The 13,253-nt window shown below is 35.0% G+C and overlaps 1 protein-coding gene and 1 long non-coding RNA gene across 2 annotated transcripts; one reads left to right on the plus strand and one right to left on the minus strand.

Moving 5' to 3' along the window:
* Positions 1–2,755: 2,755 nt before the first annotated feature.
* Positions 2,756–8,151, plus strand: LOC147760154 (uncharacterized). The gene is made up of 3 exons (XM_086994166.1): positions 2,756–4,275; positions 6,888–7,029; positions 8,074–8,151. The coding sequence occupies exons 1-3, from the start codon at positions 3,111–3,113 to the stop codon at positions 8,087–8,089; spliced, it is 1,323 nt and encodes a 440-aa protein (XP_086850292.1). The 5' UTR covers positions 2,756–3,110; the 3' UTR covers positions 8,090–8,151.
* Positions 8,152–10,622: 2,471 nt separating this feature from the next.
* Positions 10,623–12,034, minus strand: LOC147760155 (uncharacterized). The gene is made up of 2 exons (XR_015330952.1): positions 11,928–12,034; positions 10,623–10,887 (listed from the first exon to the last, which is right to left on the minus strand). It is a non-coding gene; the product is annotated as an uncharacterized LOC147760155 (long non-coding RNA).
* Between the last annotated feature and the right edge of the window lie 1,219 nt (positions 12,035–13,253).

Raw genomic sequence — 13,253 nt, forward strand, 5'->3', positions numbered from 1 at the left:
CGTAATTTATTTTAAATTGCCCTGTACTCAAATATGTGAGTCTTCTCTCTCCTCTCCTCTCACCATCACCTCTCACACACACACTCGCGCACACACACATGCATGCACAAACACACGCACACACTATTCCTGTCGCAATCATCATCATCGGAATATTCTAATCTCAAAAGTCAAATCATAAAAAGATCATAAGAAATACTAAATCGACCCACCATCTGCTGGGCCATCACAGATGACGGATTGGATTGGTGCCATAATGACACATTTCCGGGCTCCGTAAGGGAAATAAATCTTCCCAAGATCGTAATCATCACCATCCTTTTGTAACTTTCTAGGAAATACAGAGTAGGTCACCTTAGATAAATGTAGACATTTATTACCGCAAAGATGGAAAAAACTATTCCATGCCTGCCATCACGGATAGCAAAGAGCGGGAAATTTCGAATTTTTAAAAGTTCTGGAGTATAATATTTTTCTTTCTATTAAAAATGATAATGATTGATTTTATGAATATTATAATAATTATCATTGTTATCTGCTGATTGTTATAGCAACTATATTCCAATGACATTTGTGGAAATCTTAACCATATAATGCCATATTTGTGAGTGCTTTGTACATTTGTATCCCAAAGAATGTGAAACCCTGTAATGTGATGAAATAAAAAAATATTTATTTATTTACATGACATGTGAATATTCATATAAAAGTATAAAAATCACCCGGTGTAATAGTAATGGTAGTCCGCTAGGAACCGTAGTCCGTTCCCCATTACTTTGTACAGGTGACATTCGTCTCATATACTTTTATGGTACATACATACCCACATACATTTATTTATGGTACATTGGACTCTTAGACTTTAATTACCTTTAACTAAAACCGTCGTGCTATATCCTTAGTTTTATTTGCAATTTTAATTGAATTTAAAAATCCAGCAGTATTTTCGATAACTCTTCTCTATCATCACAATTACAATCCAATACAGCTAAGAATGTATTGCCATCTAAGAGCACATTTTTCAGAGGATATTTTGGTAGAACATTGTCGGTAATACATTCTGCCTCTGAGTCTTGTCAATAATATCTTCTCTCCCCGGCAGTAATTACATTTCCCGAGCGGAGGTCTACCCCCTAGGGGGCGCTCCCTAGATTATCATGTACAACTCAGCATGGGCTGCGACACTGGTATTATTAATGACAGATAATAGAATTATAAGGTGAACCTCAGATATGAATTATTTCTAAGGTAATTTGCGAAAAGATGGGTTTCAAGTTAGCGGAATTTTTTAACAAAGTATAGAGATGATGATTTTCTAATTCGGCTAAGCAGTACTAGACGCTCTTTTTCAGTGAAAAATAAAATTGTTTCAGTAGAGTTAATTAATTGCTGAATTACGTGTCAGTGTCGTATGTTGAGAAAAATAATTATTATATGGGGGTGTTGAAGGATTGCACAATATGGAAGCACGTTATTGAACAGCCAGTGATACTGAGCTAGATTCTGACTGGTGAAGACAAATGTGAGAGATTTCTGATGAACTTGGACAAAGGAAAAGGTAACCAGTATCTAAGGACCCCCACCCCTCTCCAATATTTTTTTTACTATAATACTATTGGTGGGTACCTGCAAACTACCCCCCCCCCCTACAGTCCAGTTTCTTGTAGTTTTTGCCGAAATATAATGATCACAATAAATCAGCGTAAAGTCTCATAGTGAAAGACACAGATCGGCCAATTTCACTCTCAGCGGTAAAGACTATAAATACAGAACTTAATTGAAAAGGGATAATAGGTTGTAATTTACTCAAGTTCTCACTTACAACTAGTTCTAAAACGATATAAAAGATGCAGGTTTTACTTATTCTGGTGAAGATTGCATTGAAAGGGGGATTTTATGATCTTTAACTCTCTGACCTCTAGTTCAGTTTTAATCTTTTTTTTTCACGCTTGGCCTTAGATGTCGTTTTCCTCAATCATTTTTCCCTTGTGATCTGAGATGCCGTTTTCCGCCATTTTGCATCTGTCCTGTAGAGCTTTAGGCCGTAATCTGAAGCCTGAGATATGTTGTTTAACTCCCACATCACGCGGATCAATTCATAACTTATATAAAAGAGTATTTTGCCACCGGAATCCGCGTATCGCCTCTCTGATCCTCTAGTTATCTTTGCTAATAAAAGACAAATACCGGTACCAAGACTCAGCGATCACAAGAGATAGTCCTGAATTTAACATACTTATAAAAAAAATCAACATCAACATGTATGATGATTAGAATAATTAAGGTATTTTGCTGTGACTTAATTTTTACAATGAGATTTAAATACGAATGGAACTCCCAGTACTTGTAATATATTCTCTTTTCTGTATATGAACATGTATCATTAAGATAAACTCCCAAGTACGTACACATATGTTTGTCCTAATTGAATCTTTTATGTGGTTTACTTATAAATATTAAATGAATTTAGCATGAAAATGTTAGAGTAAAACTTCAGTATAGAATTATTACATAGAATTATTGCCCCATTGTTTTGGTCCATTTAATACCATATTTTTATTTTATAATAAAATCTTTTTAACAAAGCGTCTGTTTTATCTTATTAAATTATTTATAAGCATATTATTCTAAAAGAATCATTTTAAATAGAACGTTCACTGTCATCCCATCGGTGATTGTTATGCAATGAACGTTGGATTTACTATCGTAGTAAAACGTGAGACTAGTGACCCAGATTATGCATTGGGTGAAATTAGGTCACAGTTTGATTCATGCATATGCAGATTACGTCCAATTGCGTCCTATGATTGGACAATGCGTCCTAAGCACCACCATGTTTTACCCTACGCGTTGTATCCATGCATTACTTAGTGCGGGTGATTTGAAACTGAACACCGTTTTCTTGTGCAGGTTTTGTGTAAGGAACTCCGCGGATTCCGGTGGCAAAATACTCCATTATATTAGTTCTGAATTTACCTTCCATCCGCGTGATGTGGGAGTTAAACAACATCTTTCAAACTTCAGCCTATCAGATTACGACCTACTTGCATCAACCGCCTCGTGGAGGACATGAACGCGTTCAGTGATGGGAACATTTTAATCGTTTAATTATGTTTTATTCAGCAGTGAGATATGTCTACCGAAGACGCGATTTAATAGGTAGAATAACTCAGTGTTTTACACAACCCTTAGGATGTCATCAATCGGTGCGGTTTACATGTGTCGTCTCACAACTCCGAAGGCCTCACAAGATGTGGGGTTGGTCGTTGTGGAGACTTACCGCCGGAACTGAGCTGTCATATTCTACAAAATTTATCACAGAAGATGAATATAACGACCTCATCAGATGCAACATAAATGAATTTGAAAGAGATGCGAAGGAGTATCATAGGGAAGATGGAAGGAGTGTAGCGGAAATTATTAGTGCTTACGAGAGCGGAGTTAGTAATGCTGAAAATGACCTCGACGGAGTTCTACGGTATATGTATGCTGTTAGTCTTACATGTTTGAGGGATTCGCCAAGATATGAAAACGTTCATCTTCTACAAGATGACAGGTTATCATCAGCCCTGCAAACCATCCTCAACAAAGGTTTAGTGAAGGGAAGTGATCCTCTCCAGTTAAACAGATTGTTGGTAGTTGGGCGCACAATTCAACCGTCTCCAGAAATCCTTCAGTTTTATAAGGAACTAGAGAGACACATGACACAGGTATGGTCCAGATGGCATGTTATGTTTAGGATGGATGTCTGTCATAAATGGTTTCACCTGTCTATACTACACGAGCAGAAGTACTTTGAAGTGGAGATAAGATTTTTCTTGAAGCTTTTGATGAAGGAGGCAAAGCTAAAGAGGAAGAAACTTGAAGACAAAGAAATTCACCAGCTTTTTAGTGTTCTACAATCTGCAACACACTATTCTCTTGCACTGGATGGAAAGTGGGTGGATAAAAATGATGTAAGTGAAGTTTTACATTTGAAAACAATTTGCCAGCATCACTCAAAGAAAGATGTTTTAGCAGCTGTACAGAAGAATCTTGGAGGTCCCCACTTGGCAAGAATCACGCCAGTGCTGCCCATATATCATCCTATTGTGGAGTTGTGTTTGAATGAATTGAATGAGCCTGTAGACATGAAGCTGGTGCCCAGGGTCTTTGATGAAAATGGATTCCTCAAAATGGAAAACATGTCTGCCTTGCCAGAAGGTTGGAGAAAAATAGCAGTGTGGTTTCTACGTGATGAAGATCTCTTTATCAACAAGCCAGAGGAGTTAACTGGTGAGTTAAAAATGTAGTTGTTGTATGTAAAGACAGACTCTAGTAAGTCCACCCTGCTGCCATGAGTGGTTTTGGGTTATGAGCTTGACTGTAGTGTACTGAGTTTATTTCTTCTATATACTTGCTGGTCATGCCATCCACTGGGGGCCAACTTATATATATATATACAGTAAACTCGTTAGCGTATGAGAGTGCGTAATTACGCGTTGTTTTGCTGTTTTTACGCATTGGCTGGAGCCCCAGCGCGTACGAATACGCACACCTTTGGCTTTGAAGATCGGCGAAGTTGACCAGTCCGTTGACTGTTGACGGTCAGACTCATGTTGAAAATGTCATAATTGATTCCCAAGTGTCTCATTTTTTTCTTAAGATATTTGAATTACCCGACTAAAACATGCTTCTTCTTTCACTGACCCGCAGAGGATGACGTAATCTTCTCTGATTCGTCATAATATGCAAGTTTTAGGTCAAAAACACGTGTGCCTCTCTTTAGTATAAACAAGGTATGAACAACGATGAAATGATCGTTTTTTATTCACATAATTGTTCAATATTTTAATTGAGCAACCATACGTTTAGGACCAATTTAAATCACTCGCCCAGACCAAATACTTTAGGCCAGTAACCCTTGTGACTTTTGTAGTTTTAGTCGTCAGAATAAATTTTTAGTCGCATTTGACGAGCGGGCAACCTGGAATTTCCAGCTCTGCTGATTACCAGTGATGACAAAATGACGAGAAAAAGGAAATGCAAAGGAAAAAAACAACAGTCAATTAAAAGGTTTTGTCATGCAAGGTAGGCAAAGTTTCAGCTATAGATTTCAGAGTCCGACATACCTACTTGCGATGGTTGCGTTTCGCAACTAGTTTTATCAGCCGGGCAACTAAAATTTAGCTGGTAGTTGCCCGGAAACGCAAGTGACTTTCGGCTGTTCACTTGCCCGGAAAATTTGAAGTGTAAAATTTATTATCACAGACAAAATAGATCGTTTATTATTGGCAGTCATTTGCCGGTTGGAAACAAAGTGGTTTGCAGCAACCGGCTAGCTCCAGATTTGGCCAGCTTAGAAAACAGTTGAACTTGAAGTGCTGCGCTAACAAACATAAATAAAAATTATCTTTCAACAAACTGTGAAATAATATTTCTAGTAATTATTTACAAATTGAAAGCAAAGGTTTATTTTTTATAAACAATTTAGTAAAACTTAAAAACGACGGGTGCCTAATGTTCCCGACTTGACCTACTTTTTGTCGGCATCAATTTTAGGGAGAAACACTAGGAAGAGTAAGAAGTATGAACATTTTGATTGATTAAAATGGCTAAATATGTAAATTTTGTGTCCCTTCTCAAATAGTATACTAAAAAATGCTTGTTTGACAGAGACGGATACTGGGTGACTACTTGTCAGTGTCCAGATCCACATTCGGTAAGCAAACTGTTTTATACAACAAAAAGGATATATTATAAAGGTATAACAAAGTGTTCCTTTTGTTACATTTACTAGGTAGCACCAGTTACTTTTACTCTAGTCAAAGAAACACAGTATCTAGTCGTGACCTATGCGTGACCTGTCCATTTTGTTTTTGTTTTCTTTTTGTTAAATTGCAATAATAAAAGATTTTGGATAAAAGGATAGTGGGTTATTGTTATGAAAGTGAACTGTGTGATTGCATGATTATTAATACACAAAATTACACCTTGATGAGCATTTTTTAATTTTACCCCTTCATTTTGAAAATTACCCCTTCTTTTTTTGGGCAAGGGGTACGGTACTCCCTTAGAAAAATCCTACCGAGTGCACTGTATATATATATATATATATATATATATATATATATATATATATATATATATATATACATATATATATATATCCATAACAACAATGGGGTTTTGAGAATGAGAATAGGGTACAAAGGACAACAATAATGAATTAATTGAGATCAACTTAGACAATTGACATGTGTGTGTACAGTATATATATGTGTGTGTGCTTATTTGACATTTTAAAATACTTAAAAGTAACATGCTGTGCACCTGCCTAGTTAATTTCAATAAGCATTTTTCAGTAATATCTAAAGATGCTATGTGACCATGGTGATATATATATATATTTTTTTGAGGTGTTTTGGTGAAATTTGAGTATTTTCTCTGTGTATATTAGTCAAATAATCTACTGCCATGCTGAAGCTTAATGTGTTCTGGCATATGTTGCCTTGGTAACAGTGTATTATCTCACACTTTAACAGTGACCATCTAAATTTGAATGTATGTGTATAGTAAGATGGATAGATCTAAGTATGGGAACCCAGTTTAAATTTGAATGTATGTGTATAGTAAGATGGATAGATCTAAGTATGGGAATCCAGTTTAAATTTGAATGTATGTGTGTGGTAAGAGTGATAAAGATTTACATAGGTTTTCTTTGTGTACCTATTGTTATTTCAATATATTTATGCATTTGTTCCCACTCAGCAAGGCATTGATTTATGTTTTATGTTAATATTGAGATTTTTTCTTTTCTTTTTATTTATTTTTTATTTATTTATTTATTTATTTATTTATTTATTTATTATTATTATTTATATATATATATATTTTTTGTTCACCAGGCATAGCACAGGCACGCAAACGCTTCCTACATCAAGCAGGATACAAAGAGGTGCTAGAGGTACCTTTTAGTATGACAAAACTGAAATCTGCAGATTTGCACAAACAAGTGAGAGACATGTTGAAACAAATCCCTGATATCAGGTGAGAAAGAAGCACTTCATATATCTGAATGAAAGTAATTCCTGTAAAATGTTGTGGTTAATAAGAGGTCATAGAAGAATCAACACTTTGTGATAGAATCTTGTTTTTTTTCCATGTGTGGGGGGGGGAGCTTGCTGCCTGTTTGGCATAAAGTTGATTTTTTAGGCATAGCAAAAATTGATAACTGACAACAAAAGCCATCCTTGTTCTGAGATCTAGGTCTGAAAGCCATTTACCTGAAATTGTTTTGTAACTTAAATTTACTTCTATGTTTACTTCTAAAGTTAAATTGATAAGAGAAAAAAATTATTTTCAAATAAGTCACTCTTTTTACATGTGTTGAGTTGGGTGAGCTATCTCTTTGATTCTTTGTGAAATGCATCTTGGTTGACTAAAATGACTTACAGTCTTAGCAGAGACCTATATGCAATGGTTTATATATATACAGATACTTGATGTGTGTTTATAGAGTATTATATGTTCTGATCACTGTGTCTGTGTCCATGTTGTAGTTTTCTGAAACACCAGTCCCTCCTAAGCCTGACCTTGATTTGTTTTTCCTTAAACTTTCTGAGTAGCACTGTTTCATTAAAAAAAAAAGATTCGCTTTGAAAAGTGAGATTAATTTGATAAGGGTCATTTTTTCACCATAATATCATTTACCTAGTGCCAGTTTTTTTTTTTTTTTTTACTTCATATTTGCTGTGTGGCTGTATAATATTTTACTAAGACGGGTTTCTTTTAAACAGCAAGAGTAGATTTTTTAAAGTGAAAGATGAAGATTGTTTATTATTTCTGTAAATATAGTTGCAGTGTCTTTTGCTGTTTGGGTACTGAATATTTACCAGGTTTTCTGTGTACTTTTCTTAGGTATTGTAACAATATTTTGAAAATTTACATTCTTCATCAGTGTGTGGAGTAAAATAATTTTTGTTTTTAGATAATTTAATAAGATGTTTTAGCTGTGGCAAACTGCATAGCTGTACTGTTTTACTGTAAAATACTGATGATTCGTTCATTGCATTTTTTGTTTTCATTTTAAAGCTTACCCAAAAAGTAGGAGACCTTTGGAGTGCTTCCTGACAGCAATGAAGAGGATTGAACAACTCTACACTGACATGATGATGAAAAAATTAGAGAAGAGCCATTAACTGTTGAGTGATAATCTGAATCAAGCTCACGAGCTGTGAACTAGGCCTTTTTATCATTTAACTTTGCTATTAATATGAAGAAAAAGGTAATTGCTATCATAATAATGGAGACCAATATCATTTTGTCAGCCATAACCAATTTGGGCCTATATGCAATGCATGACTGAAAATCTTCACAGCTTTAAAAGTAAAGAATTCCATTGTATTATATTTCCTGGAGCACTGACATGGTTACTGACATTTTGTGTGGAAACAGTGTAAAAGACGCTGAAATATCCTGAGATTGCTGCAGTTTTTTTTTTATGAATTCTTTGTTACAATCATAGAGTAAAAAGTTGCAGTACACTAAGCATGAGGTGATCACCCCATGAATTTACTGTTGCTGTTTGAAGATGGATTCAGTTAGTTTCTAATAGCAACGATGTTTCTAGTTAGTGTTAAATACATGTTTTAGAGATGTTGATATTTGTTGAGTTTTGAGTTTACTGAAAAAAAAAAAAAAAGAGTTAGATGCTATGTAGATGTTTTACAAATTGCCTGTTATGTGGTTGCATAATTAATAAAGTTGTGAAAGATCAGAAAGTATGCTATTTACTGAAATTTGTTGTGACCTCCCAGTGAGGTATCACTAGTGGGCTAGATTTGGTCTTAAAGTGCAATTTAAGTTCACAAGTGATCTTAGTACACGATCTTAAACATTATAGCAGTAGTCTTAAAATGGACTGAATCTGCTTTTAAGATCAAAATTGATCTAACATCTACTTAAGTGGTCAAGCAGTTTCCTCCCCTCACAATGGGGGATACCTCCCCTCACAATAGGAGAATGTGTAAGGGGAGGCAACTTAATTGGCTGTCAGACTAGAAATGGTCTTTCTCATGTTTTAAGATCATGTAAGACTATTTGTGTTCTTAAATTGCACTTTAAGACCAAATCAAGCCCACTAGTGTATGAACAAAGAAATGCAATGGGTTTATTTTTGACACCTACACTATCCTCAAGCTAGGATCCAAAATAAAGAGGATAAGACAGTGGCTCAAACTTCAAAGGGAGTCTCCCGCGGCGCGCGTCTCATGATGCCTTCGGGTTGGTACGGCGAGCCTCGTTTTCAAATGACCAGGTAGCTTGTCTACGGCAGAGTGAAACGAAGGTCCCGCTTTAGTCGCGTTTTTTTCATTGTATCCGGAGAATTTCGTCAAAAGACAAGAGGAGCTGATTAAGGAATATGCAGTGAAGCACCGTGAGTATTTATACTGCAGTTTGTAGCTTCAATAGACAGTAATATCAATTTCAATATCCCCGTCCGTTAGATTTGCAAAGATGGCGGGCAAATTTACACTGCCGTGCATGTTTACGCTCTCGTTGTTATTTGGCGGATGCACTTTCCGAATATTTGTCAATGCAGAGTTATTCGGAGTACAGTTTTGATATGGCAACACCTTGTAATGTGGGAAACGAAATAAGTTGGATTGTAAAAAGAGCGTAGAAATAGTGCCCCCAACGCCAATAATGGCGGAGCGATAGTTCTGGGAGGTAGTTTACCTATACAAAAAAACTTTACATGGGACTGGCTTGCTTTATTTTGGATCCTAGCCTCAAGTAAAGTTAATAATGTACTGTGATCAACAGTAGCGATGGTGACTGAAAGGTCTAGTAAGCTTCTGAATATATTCTGATTGACCAACACATAACATTCATCTCATAACTGCCAACCTTTTTTTTTGTTTGTTTTGTTTTTGTGCATAATGTTGATGACATTCACCCCATAACTGGCTGACTGTATTTTTCTTTTACATTAAATTTACTGAGTGCCTTTGTTTTGTAAAGAGGCAGGTTGCTTTCAAAAATTGCCATTATAATCTCATTCCACATGGAATTTTGGGCTTTGTCGGTGCAACGTTCTAGGTGTTGTTCTCTTCGCAATGCACCTTTATCCAAAATTTGATAAATATCTCCCAAACCGAAGGAATTATGGGAAAAATTTCTACAGATGGCTGACCAAAATCATATGTGTGGAGATTTTACACATGCCCTAGGATTTGACCTTTGACTTTATTTCAAGGTGAAACGGGCCAACATTTTCTAAAAACTGTTTAATTAAGAAAGAAAGAATAACAAAACTTTTGATTACATACAACTAATACTTTATTGTAAACTAGAATATTTGACAGCCAATGGGGTAATAATAGTTCTGATACAAATGTAAAAATGTAAATCAGTTAAAATGTATTTGTTGATAAAAGATGCTGACAGGAACTCAACCACCACCAGCTCCTTACAGCTATCATATAATTACTGTTTTCATTTACAGTTTTTACCAGCTGTTTGACAGTTTTCCTCTTAAAAACTTTCCCTTATGATGCCAACAAAACAAAAAAAAATCTTTCCAAGGAACTTTGTGACTGCTAAATGAATCATTTTTTTTTTTTTTTGAAAATACTGTCAAATTGTCATCATTTCTAAACAGCTGAGTCTTTAGATTTATTTTTCATATAATAGAAATAATTATAATAATAATAACCAATTATTTTCTTGACCTGTGCCTAAAGCAATTAAGGCCTGAAAATATTTCAAAACTTTTGCTGTGTTTGGCGGTGAACCTTGGGACCTGAAATATATAGTACTATATTACTTACTAATTAATATACAATAGTATATATCCTTTAATAAGCAGTCAGTGCACCTAATTATTTCATGCATGCAACTGTACTGAAAATGTTTTACAATTGATAAACAACTTGGCAACGTAAAACTTTACAAAAAACCAAATTGTGTTAACACATCAATACGCAGAGTGTGTCCGTTTGTGCATGTGTGTGTGTGTGTGTGTGTGTGTGTGTGTCTTTGTTAGTGTATGTGTGTGTCTTTGTTAGTGTATGTGTGTGTGTCTTTTTTTTGTGCATAATATTGATGACATTCACCCCATAACTGGCTGACTGTATTTTTGTTTTACATTAAATTTACTGACTGCCTTTGTTTGGTAAAGAGGCAGGTTGCTTTCGAAAATCGTCATAATAATCGCATTCCACATGGAAGTTTGGCTTTGTTGGTGCACCATTCTAGATGTTGCACTCATGATCATCTCAATGCACCTTTATCCAAAATTTGCATAATATCTATTTATGGGAAAAATTTCTACAGATGGCTGATCAAAAGTTTTATGTGGAGATTTTACACATGCCCTAGGATTAGACCTTTGATTTTATTTCAAGGTGAAACAGGCCAAAATTTTCTAAAAACTGTTTAATTAAGAAAGAAAGAAAAACAAAACACTTTTGATTACATACAACTAATATTTTACTGTAAACTAGAATATTTGGCAGCCAAGGGGGTAATAATAGTTCTGATACAAATGTAAAAATGTAAAACAGTTAAAATGTATTAATTGATAAAAGATGCTGACAGGAACTCAACCACCACCAGCTCCTTACAGCTATCATATAATGATTGTTTTCATTTACAGTTTTTACCAGCTGTTAGACAAATTTTTCCTCTTAAAAACTTTCCCTTATGATGCCAACAAAACAAAAAAAAAAAACTTTCCAAAGAACTTTGTGACTGTTAAATGAATTGGGTTTTTTTTAATACTGTTAAATTATCGTTTCTAAAAAGCTGAATCTTTAGATTTATTTTTTATATAATACAAATAATTATAATAATAATAACCATTTATGTTCTTGACCAGTGCCTAAAGCAAGGCCTGAAAATATTTCAAAACTTTTGCTGTGTTTGGCGGTGAACCTTGGGACCTGAAATATATAGTACTATATTACTTACTAATTAATATACAATAGTATATATCCTTTAATAAGCAGTCAGTACACCTAATTATTTCATGCATGCAACTGTACTAAAAATATTTTACAATTAATAAACAACTTGGCAAAGTAGAACTTTACTAAAAACCAAACTGTTAACAAATCAATATGAAGAGTGTGTCCGTTTGTGCATGTGTGTGTGTGTGTGTGTGGATGTCATCAGTGTCATAAACAGACACTTATTCAAATTAAATATTTTATACCTTACACAACAAGATTCAATATATTATTTGACAGTCAAAGTCACATTCAAAGTATTAAAACTGGGTGTTTGTGTGTGAGAGTCTTCACCTGAAAATACATCTGTGTGTGTGTAGTGGTGGATTTAGAGGGGGGCCAGGAGGGTCCTACCCCCCCCCCCCCTTTGATTTCTGGTCCCCTCTTGAAATTAGAATTTTGACTAGCTGAATCATAGTTCTAAACTGTACCAAATGGCACCCTTCGACCTCTAAAATACCAAAAATTTTCAGGGCCGTTTAGCAGGCCACGAACCCCGAGTGGGGGGTCGGGGGGGGGGGGGGGTTGGCATCCACAGACCCCCCCCTTCAAATAATCCTGGATCCACCCCTGTCGTGTGTGCACTTTTTAAGTGTGTTAAATTGACCTTACTGTCTTACCTCTCTCCTCAAAGCCCTCATCCTTTGACATATACTCTTTCGGTTCTTTGATTTCAGCTAGAAGAGAAAAAATATCGTGTAAAAACTTAAAATTCCATATCTGGGCTTGTTCAAATAGGATTCATGCACAACTGAGTATATTACAGTTGGTTGAAGACACATTCAAAGATTTAATTGACTTAAAAATAAATAAATCATCTTCTTATGTATGCTCAAGACCAGACTTTGCTTAAGCAACATGCTTGTGGTGTGTATGTATGTGTGTGTGTCTTTGTTAATGTATGTGTAACAGACGGACTCTCTGGTTGTGTAAAATTTTATTGCTACAACTAAAATTTTCACCCTGTAATAAAGGTGAGATATAATTAAATAAAATGACATACAACAAATAACTTATAATTCTAAAGTTTACCTCTATGATAAGGAAATAATAAATTTGATATAGATAATTACGGTTTATAAAAGCTATAACGGCTTACCCTGATCTTATTCAAGGGCGTTTATAAAGAGTGCTGGATATACGTCTTGGTCTGAAAACTAAAGATTAGAAAACGATGTAATACAGTATAGTATAGTGAAGTTGGATACGCAAAAGACAAGATAAAATATAACTAGAATTAAGTAGACGACATCCAACTTA

Source organism: Lingula anatina, chromosome 8 (assembly GCF_051362555.1).
Source record: "Lingula anatina isolate TDL-2025a chromosome 8, LinAna3.0, whole genome shotgun sequence".
Lineage (NCBI taxonomy): Eukaryota > Metazoa > Brachiopoda > Lingulata > Lingulida > Lingulidae > Lingula > Lingula anatina.